The following is a 13,617-nucleotide window of genomic DNA, read 5'->3' as shown; positions in this document are numbered from 1 at the left end:
ACTTTCCATTTTGGAGTACTCTAAGAACAATGGTTTCTGTATCTGAAAGTTGGGCTTAAAATTTAAACGTAATTTGACCTCAAAGTTTCCTGCAGCAACATTCAGCAAAGCTTGGATTATATTACTATAAATATACCCTATGAAATATAGCAGAACACGCCCCACTTTAGAAATCTGATCACTTTGGACCTGCCAATCTGGAAGAAAAGGCGGTTTCTTATTTTTTAAGCTAAATTAAGAATCTGAAAATGTGTAGGCTATTGGAGCAATCTTCCCTCTTTTAGACACTTCACATAGAGCTTTATAAGGTAAGTGCTAGTATTAGTGGTTAAGTACTTTTAGATTAAATATGCTTTTCATTTAGGTTAAAAAATAAAAGTTATGTTTAAACATTTTTAAAAATAGTAGGTATAATGCTAGGCATGTGTATCACACTCATGTAATTTACTTCTTAGCTTTCTCTGCCACCTAATTCTCTTGGGAAATCCATAATGTAAGGGTAAGATATTGGAGATTGCTTGGATCCAAAGAGTCTTATTCACAAAGTTGAAATTGAATTTTGACTCAAGGAGAACTAAATAGTTCTGCTTAACTAACCCTTGGATTTCTGCCTTAGAAATAGAAATAAAAACTCAGAAAAAGGGAAAACAGAAATGTGAGAGAAAAGAAACCATTCAAAACTATTTTAGGGGATTAAATATAGAATCATTCAATGCTCATTCTTTAAAATTAAGATGTGACATGGGTCCATAAAACTGTTTATCAAATAACAAAATAGATTTAAATATTCTCAGTAGGTGACTTTTCAAATAATTTTAATAATAAAACCTAATTGTTTCCTTTCACAAACCTTCAAAAAGTAAACCCATCTTAATACCTGATGAAGTTAATTATGAATATTTAGATATTTTTGCCAATGCTGTTATTAATTTGACAATTTCAGGGATATCCAGCAAGTTTAAAATCACATAACCATTTGCTTAGACAACATAGGCCCTAATTTGGGATTAATGAAAAAAATCTGAGAAAGTCTTGAGGATTATTTTTTAATGTTCTAGTCCACAGCTACCAAAAATAAACCAGTGTAAACAACACTTAGAGTATATACAAGCAAACAAGACATTTGAAGATATTCTTTAAATTCTCCTTTCCCCCTAATATAAGACTGAGAGTATAAGGATGATACGTAAGACAAAGAGGAAATACTTATACATGTATATGAGTTATTTACAAAAGCCATCCAATAAGAAGTAATATATGCTAACATTTACGGAGCACTTACAATGCACTACATCGTGCTTTAAGTGTTTTCTAAGTATCAGTTCATTGCATACTTAAGACAACTACGTGAGATAGGTAATTTTTTTTTTTTTTAAAGATTGGCACCTGAGCTAACAACTGTGGCCAATCTATTTTTTTCTCTTTCTGCTTTTTCTCCCCCAATCCCCCCAGTACATAGTTGTATATTTTAGTTGTGGGTCCTTCTAGCTGTGGCACGTGGGACGCCGCCTCAACGTGGCCTGATGAGTGGTGCCATGTCCACGTTCAGGATCTGAACCAGCGAAACCCTGGGCCGCCGCAGTGGAGTGCCTGAACTTAACCACTCAGCCACAGGGCTGGCCCCCAGGTAGGTAGTATTAATAGCCCCTTTTTACAGAGGAGGGAAGTGAGGCACAGTGTGATCGAGGATTTTATCCAACATCAAGGAGTTAGTTAATGCAAGGGATTAAAATGCAATTTGTCTACTAAGCAACATTTATAAGTTCCTTTATAAAAAAGTAGACAATATTTGAGGCTTTATCTATTCAAAAAATACTTATTTGAAGGAGTACAAGAAAGGAACAAGAGGCGTGCAAAAGAGAAAATAGCAAGATCTGAGAATTATTTAGACATATGATTTAGTTAGGAAAACAAGCAGAAAACAAAAAGGAAAGGAATATTTGCAAACTAATACAGTTGATGCACAGAGATTAAAATCAGAGGTCATAGTAAAATTCTAGGCCATATTGGGCTTCAGGAAAGACATTGTTTGATCAATCTTGAGGGCTGAGTAACAGTTAACTAAAGAGCTGAGCATCAGAGATTATTTAGAAAGTATGAAATATAATTTTATGTGAGACAGAAAGAGAGAGAGAGAAAGATATCTTAGATCTGGTTTCAGAAGTGGGGTGGCATTTTTCAGACCACTGTCCCTCTGGTGTTGGCTACTAGTCTAGTAAGAGAGAAAGAGAGAGAGAGAAGCTTTATGTTTTAGGCTGTAGATAGGATACAAACAGAAGTTCTCTCCTTCACCCACCCATTGGTGTGCAAATCAATATCACTGCTCCTATACACGGTGTTACACTTGAGTAATATGACCTTACTTTAAAACATTCTTAGGTGAGGAATAAGAATTCAATCCTATCGTCAATTAAGTCATTGAGAAAATGTAATTATTCTCTTTGTAGAAGAGATGACTAATGATATTTAGTGGGAAAAGTGCAACTCACAGTGCATTTTTGAAGGCTGAAATGCCTAGTTAGGAAAAGGAATAGCAAGAGTGTTTAATTCTCAGAGAGCTTTATACATGCCCTGGACTCTTGAAGACAGAAGAGGAAAGAAGAATGCATAGGGGGGCTTACCAGGAAGAAATTTTCCAATTTTCAGGTATTTCACAGTTAATAACCTCTTCAGGCCACTGAAAAACATCTACATTCTTTTCTTCTGTGTACAATAAGTTGCAGATCCTTGCCTTGATTTGTTCAGAAGGTAAGGATAAATTCTATGGAGCTTTCTTTCTAAAACAGATCCAGCATATTTCCTTCTGATTGCTTTAAAGTTATTATTCAAGGAAAATATTAGAAATTTTAACAATAAGTAAATGTATAGATAAATTCAGCTTACAGGTTAATGTGAAAAAAGTCAAGATGGGGAAATATAGTCATTCATGTAATTCATACTACAGCTCTTCATCCTATGAAAAATGCTAAGGGGGGACTTCAATAACTTTCTTTTTCTTGTACTAAATCAAGCAGTGCTATACGTCTTTGACTTTGCAATATGGAGAAGCTCTGAAATTAAGAACAGTTTTGTTCCCGAGGTGCTGGAGTTAACGTGAGACTTCACTCTCTTCAGCATCCCTTTTCCCCAGTGTATGAAATGCATCTACACAAATAGTAGACCCCAGGTCCTGGCATTTAATCCATGGCTTTCTGGACGTGTAAAACCTTCATCTGTTTCCTACTTTGTGATACTTGATGTCCGTAAATGCAGTTTTCAAAAATTACTATTACTAGTTGAAATATATGACAGGCAGCATATTGCGGCTTTAAAGAAACAGAGTTTTGGAGTAAAGCAAAACTGGATTTAAACTCTGAATCTGCCACTTTATTACCATGTAAACTTGGCCAAATTACTTTCTGAGCCTGTTTCTTCACCCGTAGAATGAGACTAATAATACAGAATTTTTAGGGTTCTTACAAGGGTTTTTGGCCTACAATATAAATCCCCTGACCCAGAGAGGGCAAACAATGAGTAGTCACTATTTTTAATAGTCACAGGATATATGGTCACATTACCAGAAAGTTCTCTAGCTTCTCACGCTCCACATAGGATTGCTCATCTCTCAATAGCTGATTAGGAAATTCCAAATTCCATTTGCAGAACGCTAGCGAGAGAGTGCAGCCTGTCTAAATCAAGGGCTTCTTCGCTGCTGGTAAACAGCCTGGTTCTGATTTTATTTTTGAAAATGGTGATGATTATATTGCTGCAAATTGCACATCCTCCTTTTGAGTTGAAAGAGACAAAACCTAGACATAGAACGCTCTTAGAAATCTGAAGAGTCTCACTAATAGTTTAGAAAATTGAAATACAAAGACTGAAGTCAGGAAGCTTTTCACAAATGCCTGGAAGACTCAAACTCCCTTTCATTATCAATTCTACAAACTTGGAGTTAATTGCATTTCAGGGCACATTGCAAGGTATATCTTTTCAGTGTGCATTTCCATAATTAGTACAAACATTTGATCCCTGAGAAAGGTGGAAGTATAAGGCTTGCTTTTGTGCTTGTTAATGTTTTCTGTTTTTTATTCACTGTTTGCACCTAGAGGCCCATGTGAATGACACATTTTTATAAAACCAAGAATAAATATTATGGAAATTATGCCCCCAAAGAGCCACTATGGAGCCTAATTATCTTAAGGCAGCTTAGAAGGATTCATTTCAGTTGTCTAACCAAAACAAAGCAGTAAGAATAATGCATATGCTAATAGATTCGTGTTCCTCAATGTTAGCATTTGGAGAAAATGTACTAATTATCTGCATCCCAACGACTGAGAAAGTATATGCAACATGTTCAATTAAATACTCTCAATAACATGGAACAATTACAGAGGCAATTAGTAATATCATAGGATAATCAATTATATACAATAATTTCTTTTATTAAATAAAACATATATTTTGAAATATTCACATGCCTATGCATGTATGTGAAACATACATACTGGTATTCACTTCCCAAAAATATGTTTTCAAAATTTCTTTCCATGAGTACTATTTTTACCAAGTTATCAGCCAATTTGGTTTACTCTGTGTCAGGGTTTCTCACTCTCATTTTGGACCAGATAATTCTTTGTTGTGGGGACTCTTCTGAGTGGGAGGATGTTCAGCATCACCCTGGTCTCTACCCCCAGAGAATAGCAGCCAGCATTCCTCCTCCAGTTGTGACAACCGAACACATCCTCTGACATCGCCAAATGTCCCCTGGTGGAGGGGATTTTGCCACTGAATGAGAAACACTGTTCTGTGTAGAATGGGTCAATTTATGTGTGTTGCAATACATAGAGCAACACTGAAAGAAGTTTGTCCTTGACCTCAAATTTCCTCCCTTGGCCTACCGTTTTGGCACATATATTCCAGTCGTCATAGCATTTTGAAAATTCATTATTATTAATTTTCAAATGCGTCTTCCTGTCATTGTTTTGATTAAAGTTACTCCTACATCTGTTTCCTTTTCTACCCCCATTGACATTGCTGCCAGACAACATTTCAACACATCAGCTTAGCAGCAAAGTCTTTTCATGATCTCTCTCTAGCTTCTCTCTACAACCTCATTCCCACACAAAGAACCTAAGCTCCTCAGAAACACAACAACTACAGTTCCCGTCTTTGTCCTTCAACGGTCTAATTCCCTAACTTGGGTTTTGAGCTTCAATTCATCTTCCTCAATTCACCTTGTCCAGAATAAGTTGGGCACACTTGCTCTGTGCACACATTTATGATACCTTTATCTCCCTTATCAAAGCATGTAATTATTTTCAAGTTTATTTCTCCACTGGACTTCAAGTTGCTCTGTGTGTGTGTGTGTGCATGCACGTGCTTAATTTCTTTATCATGAGAACTATTGTAATATTGACATGTGATATGTACTTTAAATATCACTTCTAAAAATGAACATACCTTCCACCTCTTTTAAGTAAAAATCACAGAATATATCCTTAGTATCAAATTTTAATTTTCAAAAGAAAGTCTTACTAATGTTTATCAAACATTTTCACATCAAACTAACAGCATGAAATGTTTTTATTCTCAAGAGGTGTTGGCTCCTTTGACAAAGAATGGCCACATTTCTAAATATCCTTTTAATGCTACAGTTTTTAATAGAGTTAGACAAATTTTACTTATTGTTAAGTATCAAAAATGTCATTTAAGTGTTGGCCCAGTTGCATAGTGGTTAAGTTCATGCGCTCAAGTTCGGCGGCCTGGGGTTCACGGGTTCGGATCCTGAGCTCAGACCTACATACCGCTCATCAAGCCATACTGTGGCGGCATTCCACATATAAAATAGAGGAAGATTGGCACATCTTTTAGTATGTCATGCAGGAAAGAGGATTAAAGCTTTCCTTACATAACCAGAGAGGTGTTCCTTTTTGTTTTTGTTTCAATTATGACAAAATCAAAGAGCTGCAGAAATGTATAAAACTCTTTAGTTACCCTGAATTTATACCCTTGGATAATCCTAAGGGCCTAAAAAGTTGGAAATCCTTAACACGTCTATCTCCTTTTTCTCATCATGTTCTTATTCTTACTCTCTTTACTTCTCATCCATTTTCCCAAAGGCTAAAATGGTAAACATTCCCCTCAGTATCTATGTTTGTAAAGGCTCTCAATTTCCTTTTACATAAGCATGATTGTTTCCATTTTTTAAAAATGCCTACCGCACCCATGCAATGAGAGAAACAATTTTCTGTACACAAATATATATACATTCAACGTCCTGTTCCATCTGTGAGTGCAGAAACAGCACCTTGTCAATCGGTAACCCCTCTGTCATATTGAGGGCAAGAGCAGGACGTTGCTTGAAGAATCAGGAAAGGCAGAGTATACAAGATAATATGCATAAACCCAGTTATAGAAATTGATCGCTGGGGGCCAGCCCAGTGGCCAAGAGGTTAAGTCTGCATGCTCCATTTTAGTGGCCCAGGGTTTCACTGGTTCGGATCCAGAGTATGGACCTAGCACTGCTCATCAGGCCATGCTGAGGCAGCATCCCAAATAGCTCAACAAGAAGGATCTACAACTAGAATATACAACTATGTACTGAGGGGCTTCAGGGAGAAGAAGAAGAACAAAAAAAAGAAGATTGGCAAGAGATGTTAGCTCAGGTTCCAATCTTTAAAAAACAAACAAAAGAAATTGATCTCCAAGGGATGAAAGTAGAAGTCAATAGTCTTAGTTGTTCAACCAGAAGAAAGCCCACAATGCTTGTGCACTCCATTGAATGCTGTATTTTAATGAATTTTTTGGTGAGGAAGATTGTCCCTGAGCTAACATCTGTGCCAACCTTCCTTCACTTTTTATGTGGGATGCTGCCACAGCACAGCTTGATGAGCAGTGTATAGGTCCACGCTTGGGATCCCAACCCACAAACCCCAGGCTGCTGAAGCAGAGTGCACAAACTTAACCACTATGCCACTGGACCGGCCTCAGCAACATGTATTGTTAATTTGATAGAAGCTCATCTGCTACATTACTCAGTTAAACAATCAGTTGATATAATTTTATTATATTAGTAGTAAAATAACATGGAAATAAAATATTTAAGTATTATTTTCTTCATTTTAAATTACTTGAAAGGCAATAAAAATGTTTTTACTTCTAAAAGGTGAAGAATACCATACCTTACTAAGCTGTTAGCACTGTCGGGATCTTGTGCCAAAACTGTGCCAACAACAGTCCCGATCTTGGCATTTTCATAGACTTCCATGATGTAGGAAGGCATGGAAAATAGTGGTGGTTCATCTACGTCTCCAACAATGATCTTCAGCATGGTAGCATCTTTAAAAGGACCCAAGTGAGAAAAGCGAAAATCAAGATGTGTATTTGCTCCTTCTATGTTGAGGGTATATGATTTCTTTTTCTCGTAGTTCAGCGGCTGTGGGGAAAAATAAAATAAGATTTCCAATATTATGATTGTCATCACTTTTCATAGGAGCATTTTTTTCCCATTTTTGAAAGAAACAAACATGGATAGATTTAAGTTAATCTCTTTTCTTTTAAAAACAAACTATGAAGTTTGTCGACAACATCTACAGCAGAAATCATGGAAACTGGAGTCAGAACCATTTGTGAGTTTTCACACAGCCATAAACATGATGGTAACTAGGTACAAAAGGATGTTTTCCATAGGCAAACAAATATTGCTTTTTAGAGATTCTCATTCTTAGTCTCTTCTAATAACTTCTTTATAGCTCCTCTTGAATTTACACTACTAATCTTAAAAATATTTGCTGCTAATTTGTTAAATTTACAATATAGACCATTTTGCACTGAATTTATCTTGTATCATTGATCTTTATCTCATCATCTGACTTTCACCTTGCTGGTTTTAAACATGGTATCTTACTTTAAAATCTGATAAATTTTTAAGTTTTCAATGTAACAATATTTTCTTGGAATTTTAGGAAAAGATTTTATAAAAACTTTTGAATTTCATTTTTGTTGTTTTAATTGTGTTAATTTTCTGTTTTGCTGGTAATGCTATTTCATGTATTTGTCTTTTTGTTCTTTTTCTTTATTATATTATGATTTGATCAACTTGGTTTTTAAATTATAGCTTTCTTTTTGTTTGTTCATACCATTTAATTTTTAGCTTTTAGTCTATATTAATAATTTCTCATAATCTTTTAGTTTTTTAACTATTTTTTAAAAATCATACAGTCAATATATTCTCTTTTTCTATTAATAACATATGATAGGAGTCATGAATTTGACTTAGCATACAATAATGAATGAAGTCAGTTTGATGTTTTGTCCCAAGGAATATATGGTTTATTGTAGCATATAAAGTAGTAAATAAACATTTACAGCACTGTATATTTAGTGCTATAAGTCATACTAGGTTTTATGGAAAACATAAGGATATAAATTCAGATACAGGGGTACATGTGACCAACTAGGTAATATTTCCAAGAGGAAGTCTCTTTTCAGATAAGAACTGAATATTTGGAAAGTGTTAAAATGATGCCTATAATAGGTTCTGTGATCCAAAATGAGCTCAGAGTTAGGACTGACAATGTCAAAACTCTCCATGGTGATGTTAGTACAGGTGATTCAGAGACCAGACATTTTTATTTTAAGCCTGGTGAAGTATCCATTGATGCTGGTCTCCCTAATTAATATCCATAAGAAGAAGCAGAAAAGATGTTTTTTTCATCCTTATTTTCTGCCACCGATTTTGCACTAGCCTGCCTCAATTTTGCAGTCTTCTTTGTTGACAGGACAGGAGAATGATCATTCCCTTTGGGGGAATTCAGATGTTTTCCTTTACCCTAAGGGCCCAGGAGAAGCAGATTTGAAAGTGTGCCCTCAATAGGATTTTATAAACAGAATGATCAGTTCTACTGATGATAACTTCCCTTATCTCTTCTGAATTGCCTCGGAAAATTGGCTTTCACATAGATTGCAAATTGCATAGAAGGAAAAACAACCATTTAATTTCCAAACCAGATATTAAAAATCTAGAACCTATAATACTTCTCAGGAACATGGATGAGACAGGGCCACTCTATTTTACAAGTTTTTCTAAGACAAAATAAAAATTCTAAAAATCTTAAAAACTCAAATTCTCAAAAGTGCACCATATATACAATACGTATACATTTATATATGTCAAAAAACTACGTATTTTAGATTTATATATGTTACAAAAGGGTTAATTGATTCTGCAGTTTATGACCCACCGATTGGGAGCCATTTGCTTCTGAGAGAATTTAAGCTATTAGTGATTTGCCAAGGTAACTAACATCCATCTTGTTTGGGGAATTGCACAACTCCTAGTTGGACCCACAAATTGACTGCACTTTTTCTTTCCTTACTCTTCTCTCCTTAAGATTAGTAAATGGGAATCTGTCTTTGACCAATTCTATAAATCTCATGCAAATTTAACTAACTTACACTAGAAATGGGACAGACTTGCTGTCTATCAGGAATTTGGTGGATGGATATGGTCCCCCTTGGTGCAGAGGAGCAGGGACTGTCGGAATCCGGGCATTTCACTCTTGAACAGCAACACCCTTAGCAGGTTTACCATTTGTTTAAGGACCATATCATCTTTTAGAGTCAACCTGCTGCATGTGGTAGATTTTATAATGACTAAGCTTCTTCTCTTTGAACATGAGTCTTTGAGACCTTAAAACTGAAAAATGGGATTTGTTTACTTTACTAGAGACGTTTAACATTCCTTTCTCATCATAACATAGGATTTCAAAACATTCATCTCCATTTATTCATTTTTGTAGGCTTTTACATTTTTCTGACTCTCAATGAAATTTGTGGAGGTAATTTTGGCCACTTCTACCCCATCAGATATTATCATCAAGCTGTGCATCCAATATGACAGGTATCTCTTTGTCCATTTTTTAGCAGATCCCTTGGCAAGTTAGATGTCATTTATCTTAACACTAACCTACCTACTGCTAAGGTGCAGGCTGTTTCTGTGGGCACATGGATTCATGTTTATGATCATCTCACATATCTTTAACTTCTCCAAGGCAGGGATAATCATTTTGAAGGACTTGTTTGCCAGGACTGGCAGATGGATGAATAGGGACCCATCTGGAGACACTAAGGAATGAAAGGATTATTTCAGGTTGGGACAGGAATTTAGAAACAGATAAACTATGTAAATAGAAGTAGTTTAACAACCTCATTTATGAAGAGAACCTGACAGTGCTGAATTGCAAGTATAGAAAAACTGGGAAGAAATTATACCCATTTATTAGAGAGAGTATATAATTTAAATTATGTTAATTCTTTGTTTTGTATTACAACTAAAATAGTATATAGAGATTGGATTAGGATTAGAATGATTATTTTTCCTATTATGGTAATCCTGGCAAAGCTTTCCAAATACTCATCATTCACACATTTTAAATCGCTCTTCCAGTAATTTCCTAGTAATCTTTTGCTTCTGGGAAACTAGAGGTCTATCTGTGGGTTTCACTTTCCTTAATTACCAGTAGATTTTTTTCTTTTACCTAAAAATAGATAAAAATAGTATACCAGGAGCAGTGAAAATTGTTCATCTAATACCTGGTTTTGATGAGAAGACAGTGGAGGAAAAAACTTAAAAGAAAGAAAAGAAAATTTATCCAAGTTATTGACGTACCATAGAAAGCAATAACATGAACTGTCTGGCTGAGAGTTTATAAAACACAAAACATACAGTTTTCCTGTCTTAAAACAAGACAAAAACAAATACAGAATAACTCCATAAACATGAGGCACACTATGAACTTGACAAGGGCAGCTGTAGAGCCAGACACTGCTTGTGAGCATGAGTTTTTTGTTTTGTTTTGTTTCTAGCTCTATATTAAAATGCCAACCGTTCATGCATGTAGCTCTTTTGGGCTGGATTCTGACAATAATCATTCAGATTGAACAGCAGATTAAAAGCCAAGCTAAAGAAAGAATTGGAGAAAGAGTTCTTCCTTTTAGAGCTACTTGAAGGCTGTTTGAAAGAGTAGGTTTCAGTCTTTGAGAATTTGTTTACCATTATTTACTCCATAAATTTTGCCTCATTGGGATATTTGGTGTTGGGGGTGGGGATTGATAATTTGAACAGAGTTAATCCCATTGAACAAAATTTCAGAGCTATGTCAAGTTTGTCTTTTTAAAATACTGCAAGTCCCACAACTAGAAGGACCTGCAAAGATATACAACTATGTACCGGGGGGTTTGGGAAATAAAGTAGGAAAAAAAAAAAAAAAAAGGAAGATTGGCAACAGTTGTTAGCCTAGGTGCCAATCTTTAAAAATAAAATAAAATAAAATAAAATACTGCAAGTCTGGATTACCATTTCAGTGTTTAATATGAGAAATAGGTAAGCATATGGCAAAAGTGTTCTACTGGAAAGCAATATATTAATGTTTAGGGATAAAAATTCCAGGAACATTATCAGATTCTTTTTTCATTTTTATAGAATTTGTTTTAGGATTAATTCCCTGGACCAGTCTCAGTTCTGGTTTAAGCTCTGTGAGTTGAAAAACAATTCCCACATGATGGACGCTCACACTTAAGTGCTATGATTAGTGTTGGCAAATTTAGTAAATTAAAATTATTTTAAGTGGAGTATGTGTCAATAATCACATGTGACATCCTTATACTAAGAAATTATTTACCATTTATCTGAAATTAAAATTTAATTAGGTGCCCTTTATCTAGCAACGCTAACTATGATACAATCATGAAGATCTTACTTGGCGATTAAATACATCAGCAATATGTAATTACCAGCAAATATAACATGGATATGTATTGGCTTTCACCTTTGAAAAAATCAAATCAGCTTTAACCATACGAAGTTGCTAATATCAACAGTGTATGACATACACAAAAGGTAATTTCATATATAGAATTTCATGATTCAGCCTAACATATTTGTTTTTCTAACACTGAACCATCCAAGCATTCCTGGAATAATCCCACTTGTGATGTGTTTTGTTTTACTCAAAGCTGTTTATAATGGTTTCTCAGATAGTCATAAATGAGGTTGCTTAATATTTGTATTGGTTTATTACATTTTTGTCTCAATGTAATTGTATTAATTTCCTAGTTGCCATAACAAATTACCATAAACTGGGTCCTTAAAACAACCGAAATTTATTCTCTGGCAGTTCTGGGGACCAGAAGTCTGAAATTTGGCAAGGCAGAGTTCTCTCTGGAGGGTTCCCGGGGAGAATCTGTTCCTCACCTTTTCTAATTTCTGTGACTACTTTGGCATTCTTGGTTGGGAATTCACTTCGCATCCTTATTCAACCACTTGCAGGATGAGACTCCAGGGTTAGGGTTGAGAAATCTCAGTGTTGCAGCAATGGACCATAAAGACTTCTTTCTGGGGAGACCTAGAAGATTTCCTAATTCATGCCCAGCACGGAGGCAGTGACCAGAGCTGTGAACTCAGAGGGCAGAACCACAGAATGTTATTCTCAGGACTTGAAACCTAATGGAATTTGCTGTGCTGGAAGGTAAACTTGTTTGGGACTAGCAACTTCTTTATTCCTTCTGTCTTCTTCCTTTTGGAATGTCAATGTCTATAACTATTATCCTATGCCTGTCGCACTGTTGTATTTTGGAAGCAGATAGCTTGTTTTCTAGTTTCACAGGTCCACAGATGAAGAATTTTGTCCTGGAATAGAACCTATCCAGAGTATCACCCATACCTAATTCAGATGATCTAGATGAGGTTTCAAACTTGTGATGATACTTAGATGAGATGTTGCACTTAGAATTGATTTTGTAATGAATTGAGACATTTATGGATGTTGGGATGGAGTGAATATATGTTATACACAGGATGGACGTGAATTTTTGAGGGTTAGAAGGCAGACTGGAGTGGGTTGAATGGCGGCACCCCAAAACATATGCTTATAGCAAAAGATGCAATTAGCTTATATAGTAAAAGATGAAAGGAGGAGCTTCTCCTGGATTATCCAGATGGGCGTTGAATCCAATGGCAACTGTCCTTAGGAGTGAGGCAGAGGGAGATTTAGCAGAGAAAACAGGATGAGGTAATGTGACCACAGAGGCAGAGATTAGAGTGAGGACGCCACAAGCCAAGGAATGCCTGCTGCCATCTGAAGCTGGAATGGATTCTCCCCTAGAGTCTATGGAAGAAGCGCAGCCTTTCTGACATCTGCCTTGACTTCAAACTTCTGGATGGCAGAAACGTGAGAGAATGCATCTGTTGTTTCAAGCTTCAGTTTGCTGTAATTTTTTACAGCAGCCCCAGGAAACTAGTATAAGATTTATTTGCTTTATATGAAAACAGTAGAAATTTCATTTTCTTTGTTTTTAGTGTGCCGAAAGTGTATAAATAGTATCAGAACTGGAGAGGTAGTTCATTCACAAGTTTCTTTTTTATATGGAAATCAGTTTATATGCATTTTCTTTTTCTTCGAAGTTGCTTTTAGCAACTTAGGCAAAAATATTCTTTACATGAAATTTGTGTAGAATTAAGAAATTGTTACCCTTTATTCTTGTTATTTATTTTCTCTAATTCCATCTGGGTTTCTCAATAAGATTAGTTAAGGTTTATTTGCTATATTGCTATAGTTCCAAAAAAATCAAAGTTTCTAA

At 35.5% G+C, this 13,617-nt stretch overlaps 1 protein-coding gene across 6 annotated transcripts in view; it reads right to left on the bottom strand.

Annotated features, from left to right (window-relative positions):
• Positions 1 to 13,617, bottom strand: part of CDH18 (cadherin 18) — a 909,359-nt gene that overhangs the window by 76,787 nt on the left and 818,955 nt on the right. For all 6 annotated transcript variants that reach the window (XM_044779466.2, XM_044779468.2, XM_070519846.1 and 3 more), the window contains one exon: positions 7,161 to 7,414. In XM_044779466.2, the coding sequence (XP_044635401.1) occupies positions 7,161 to 7,414 (254 nt within the window). The remainder of the gene's footprint in view (positions 1 to 7,160; positions 7,415 to 13,617) is intronic.

This window comes from Equus asinus, chromosome 10, assembly GCF_041296235.1.
Source record: "Equus asinus isolate D_3611 breed Donkey chromosome 10, EquAss-T2T_v2, whole genome shotgun sequence".
Classification (NCBI taxonomy): Eukaryota; Metazoa; Chordata; class Mammalia; order Perissodactyla; family Equidae; genus Equus; species Equus asinus.
This window is presented reverse-complemented; position numbering and strand designations above follow the sequence as displayed.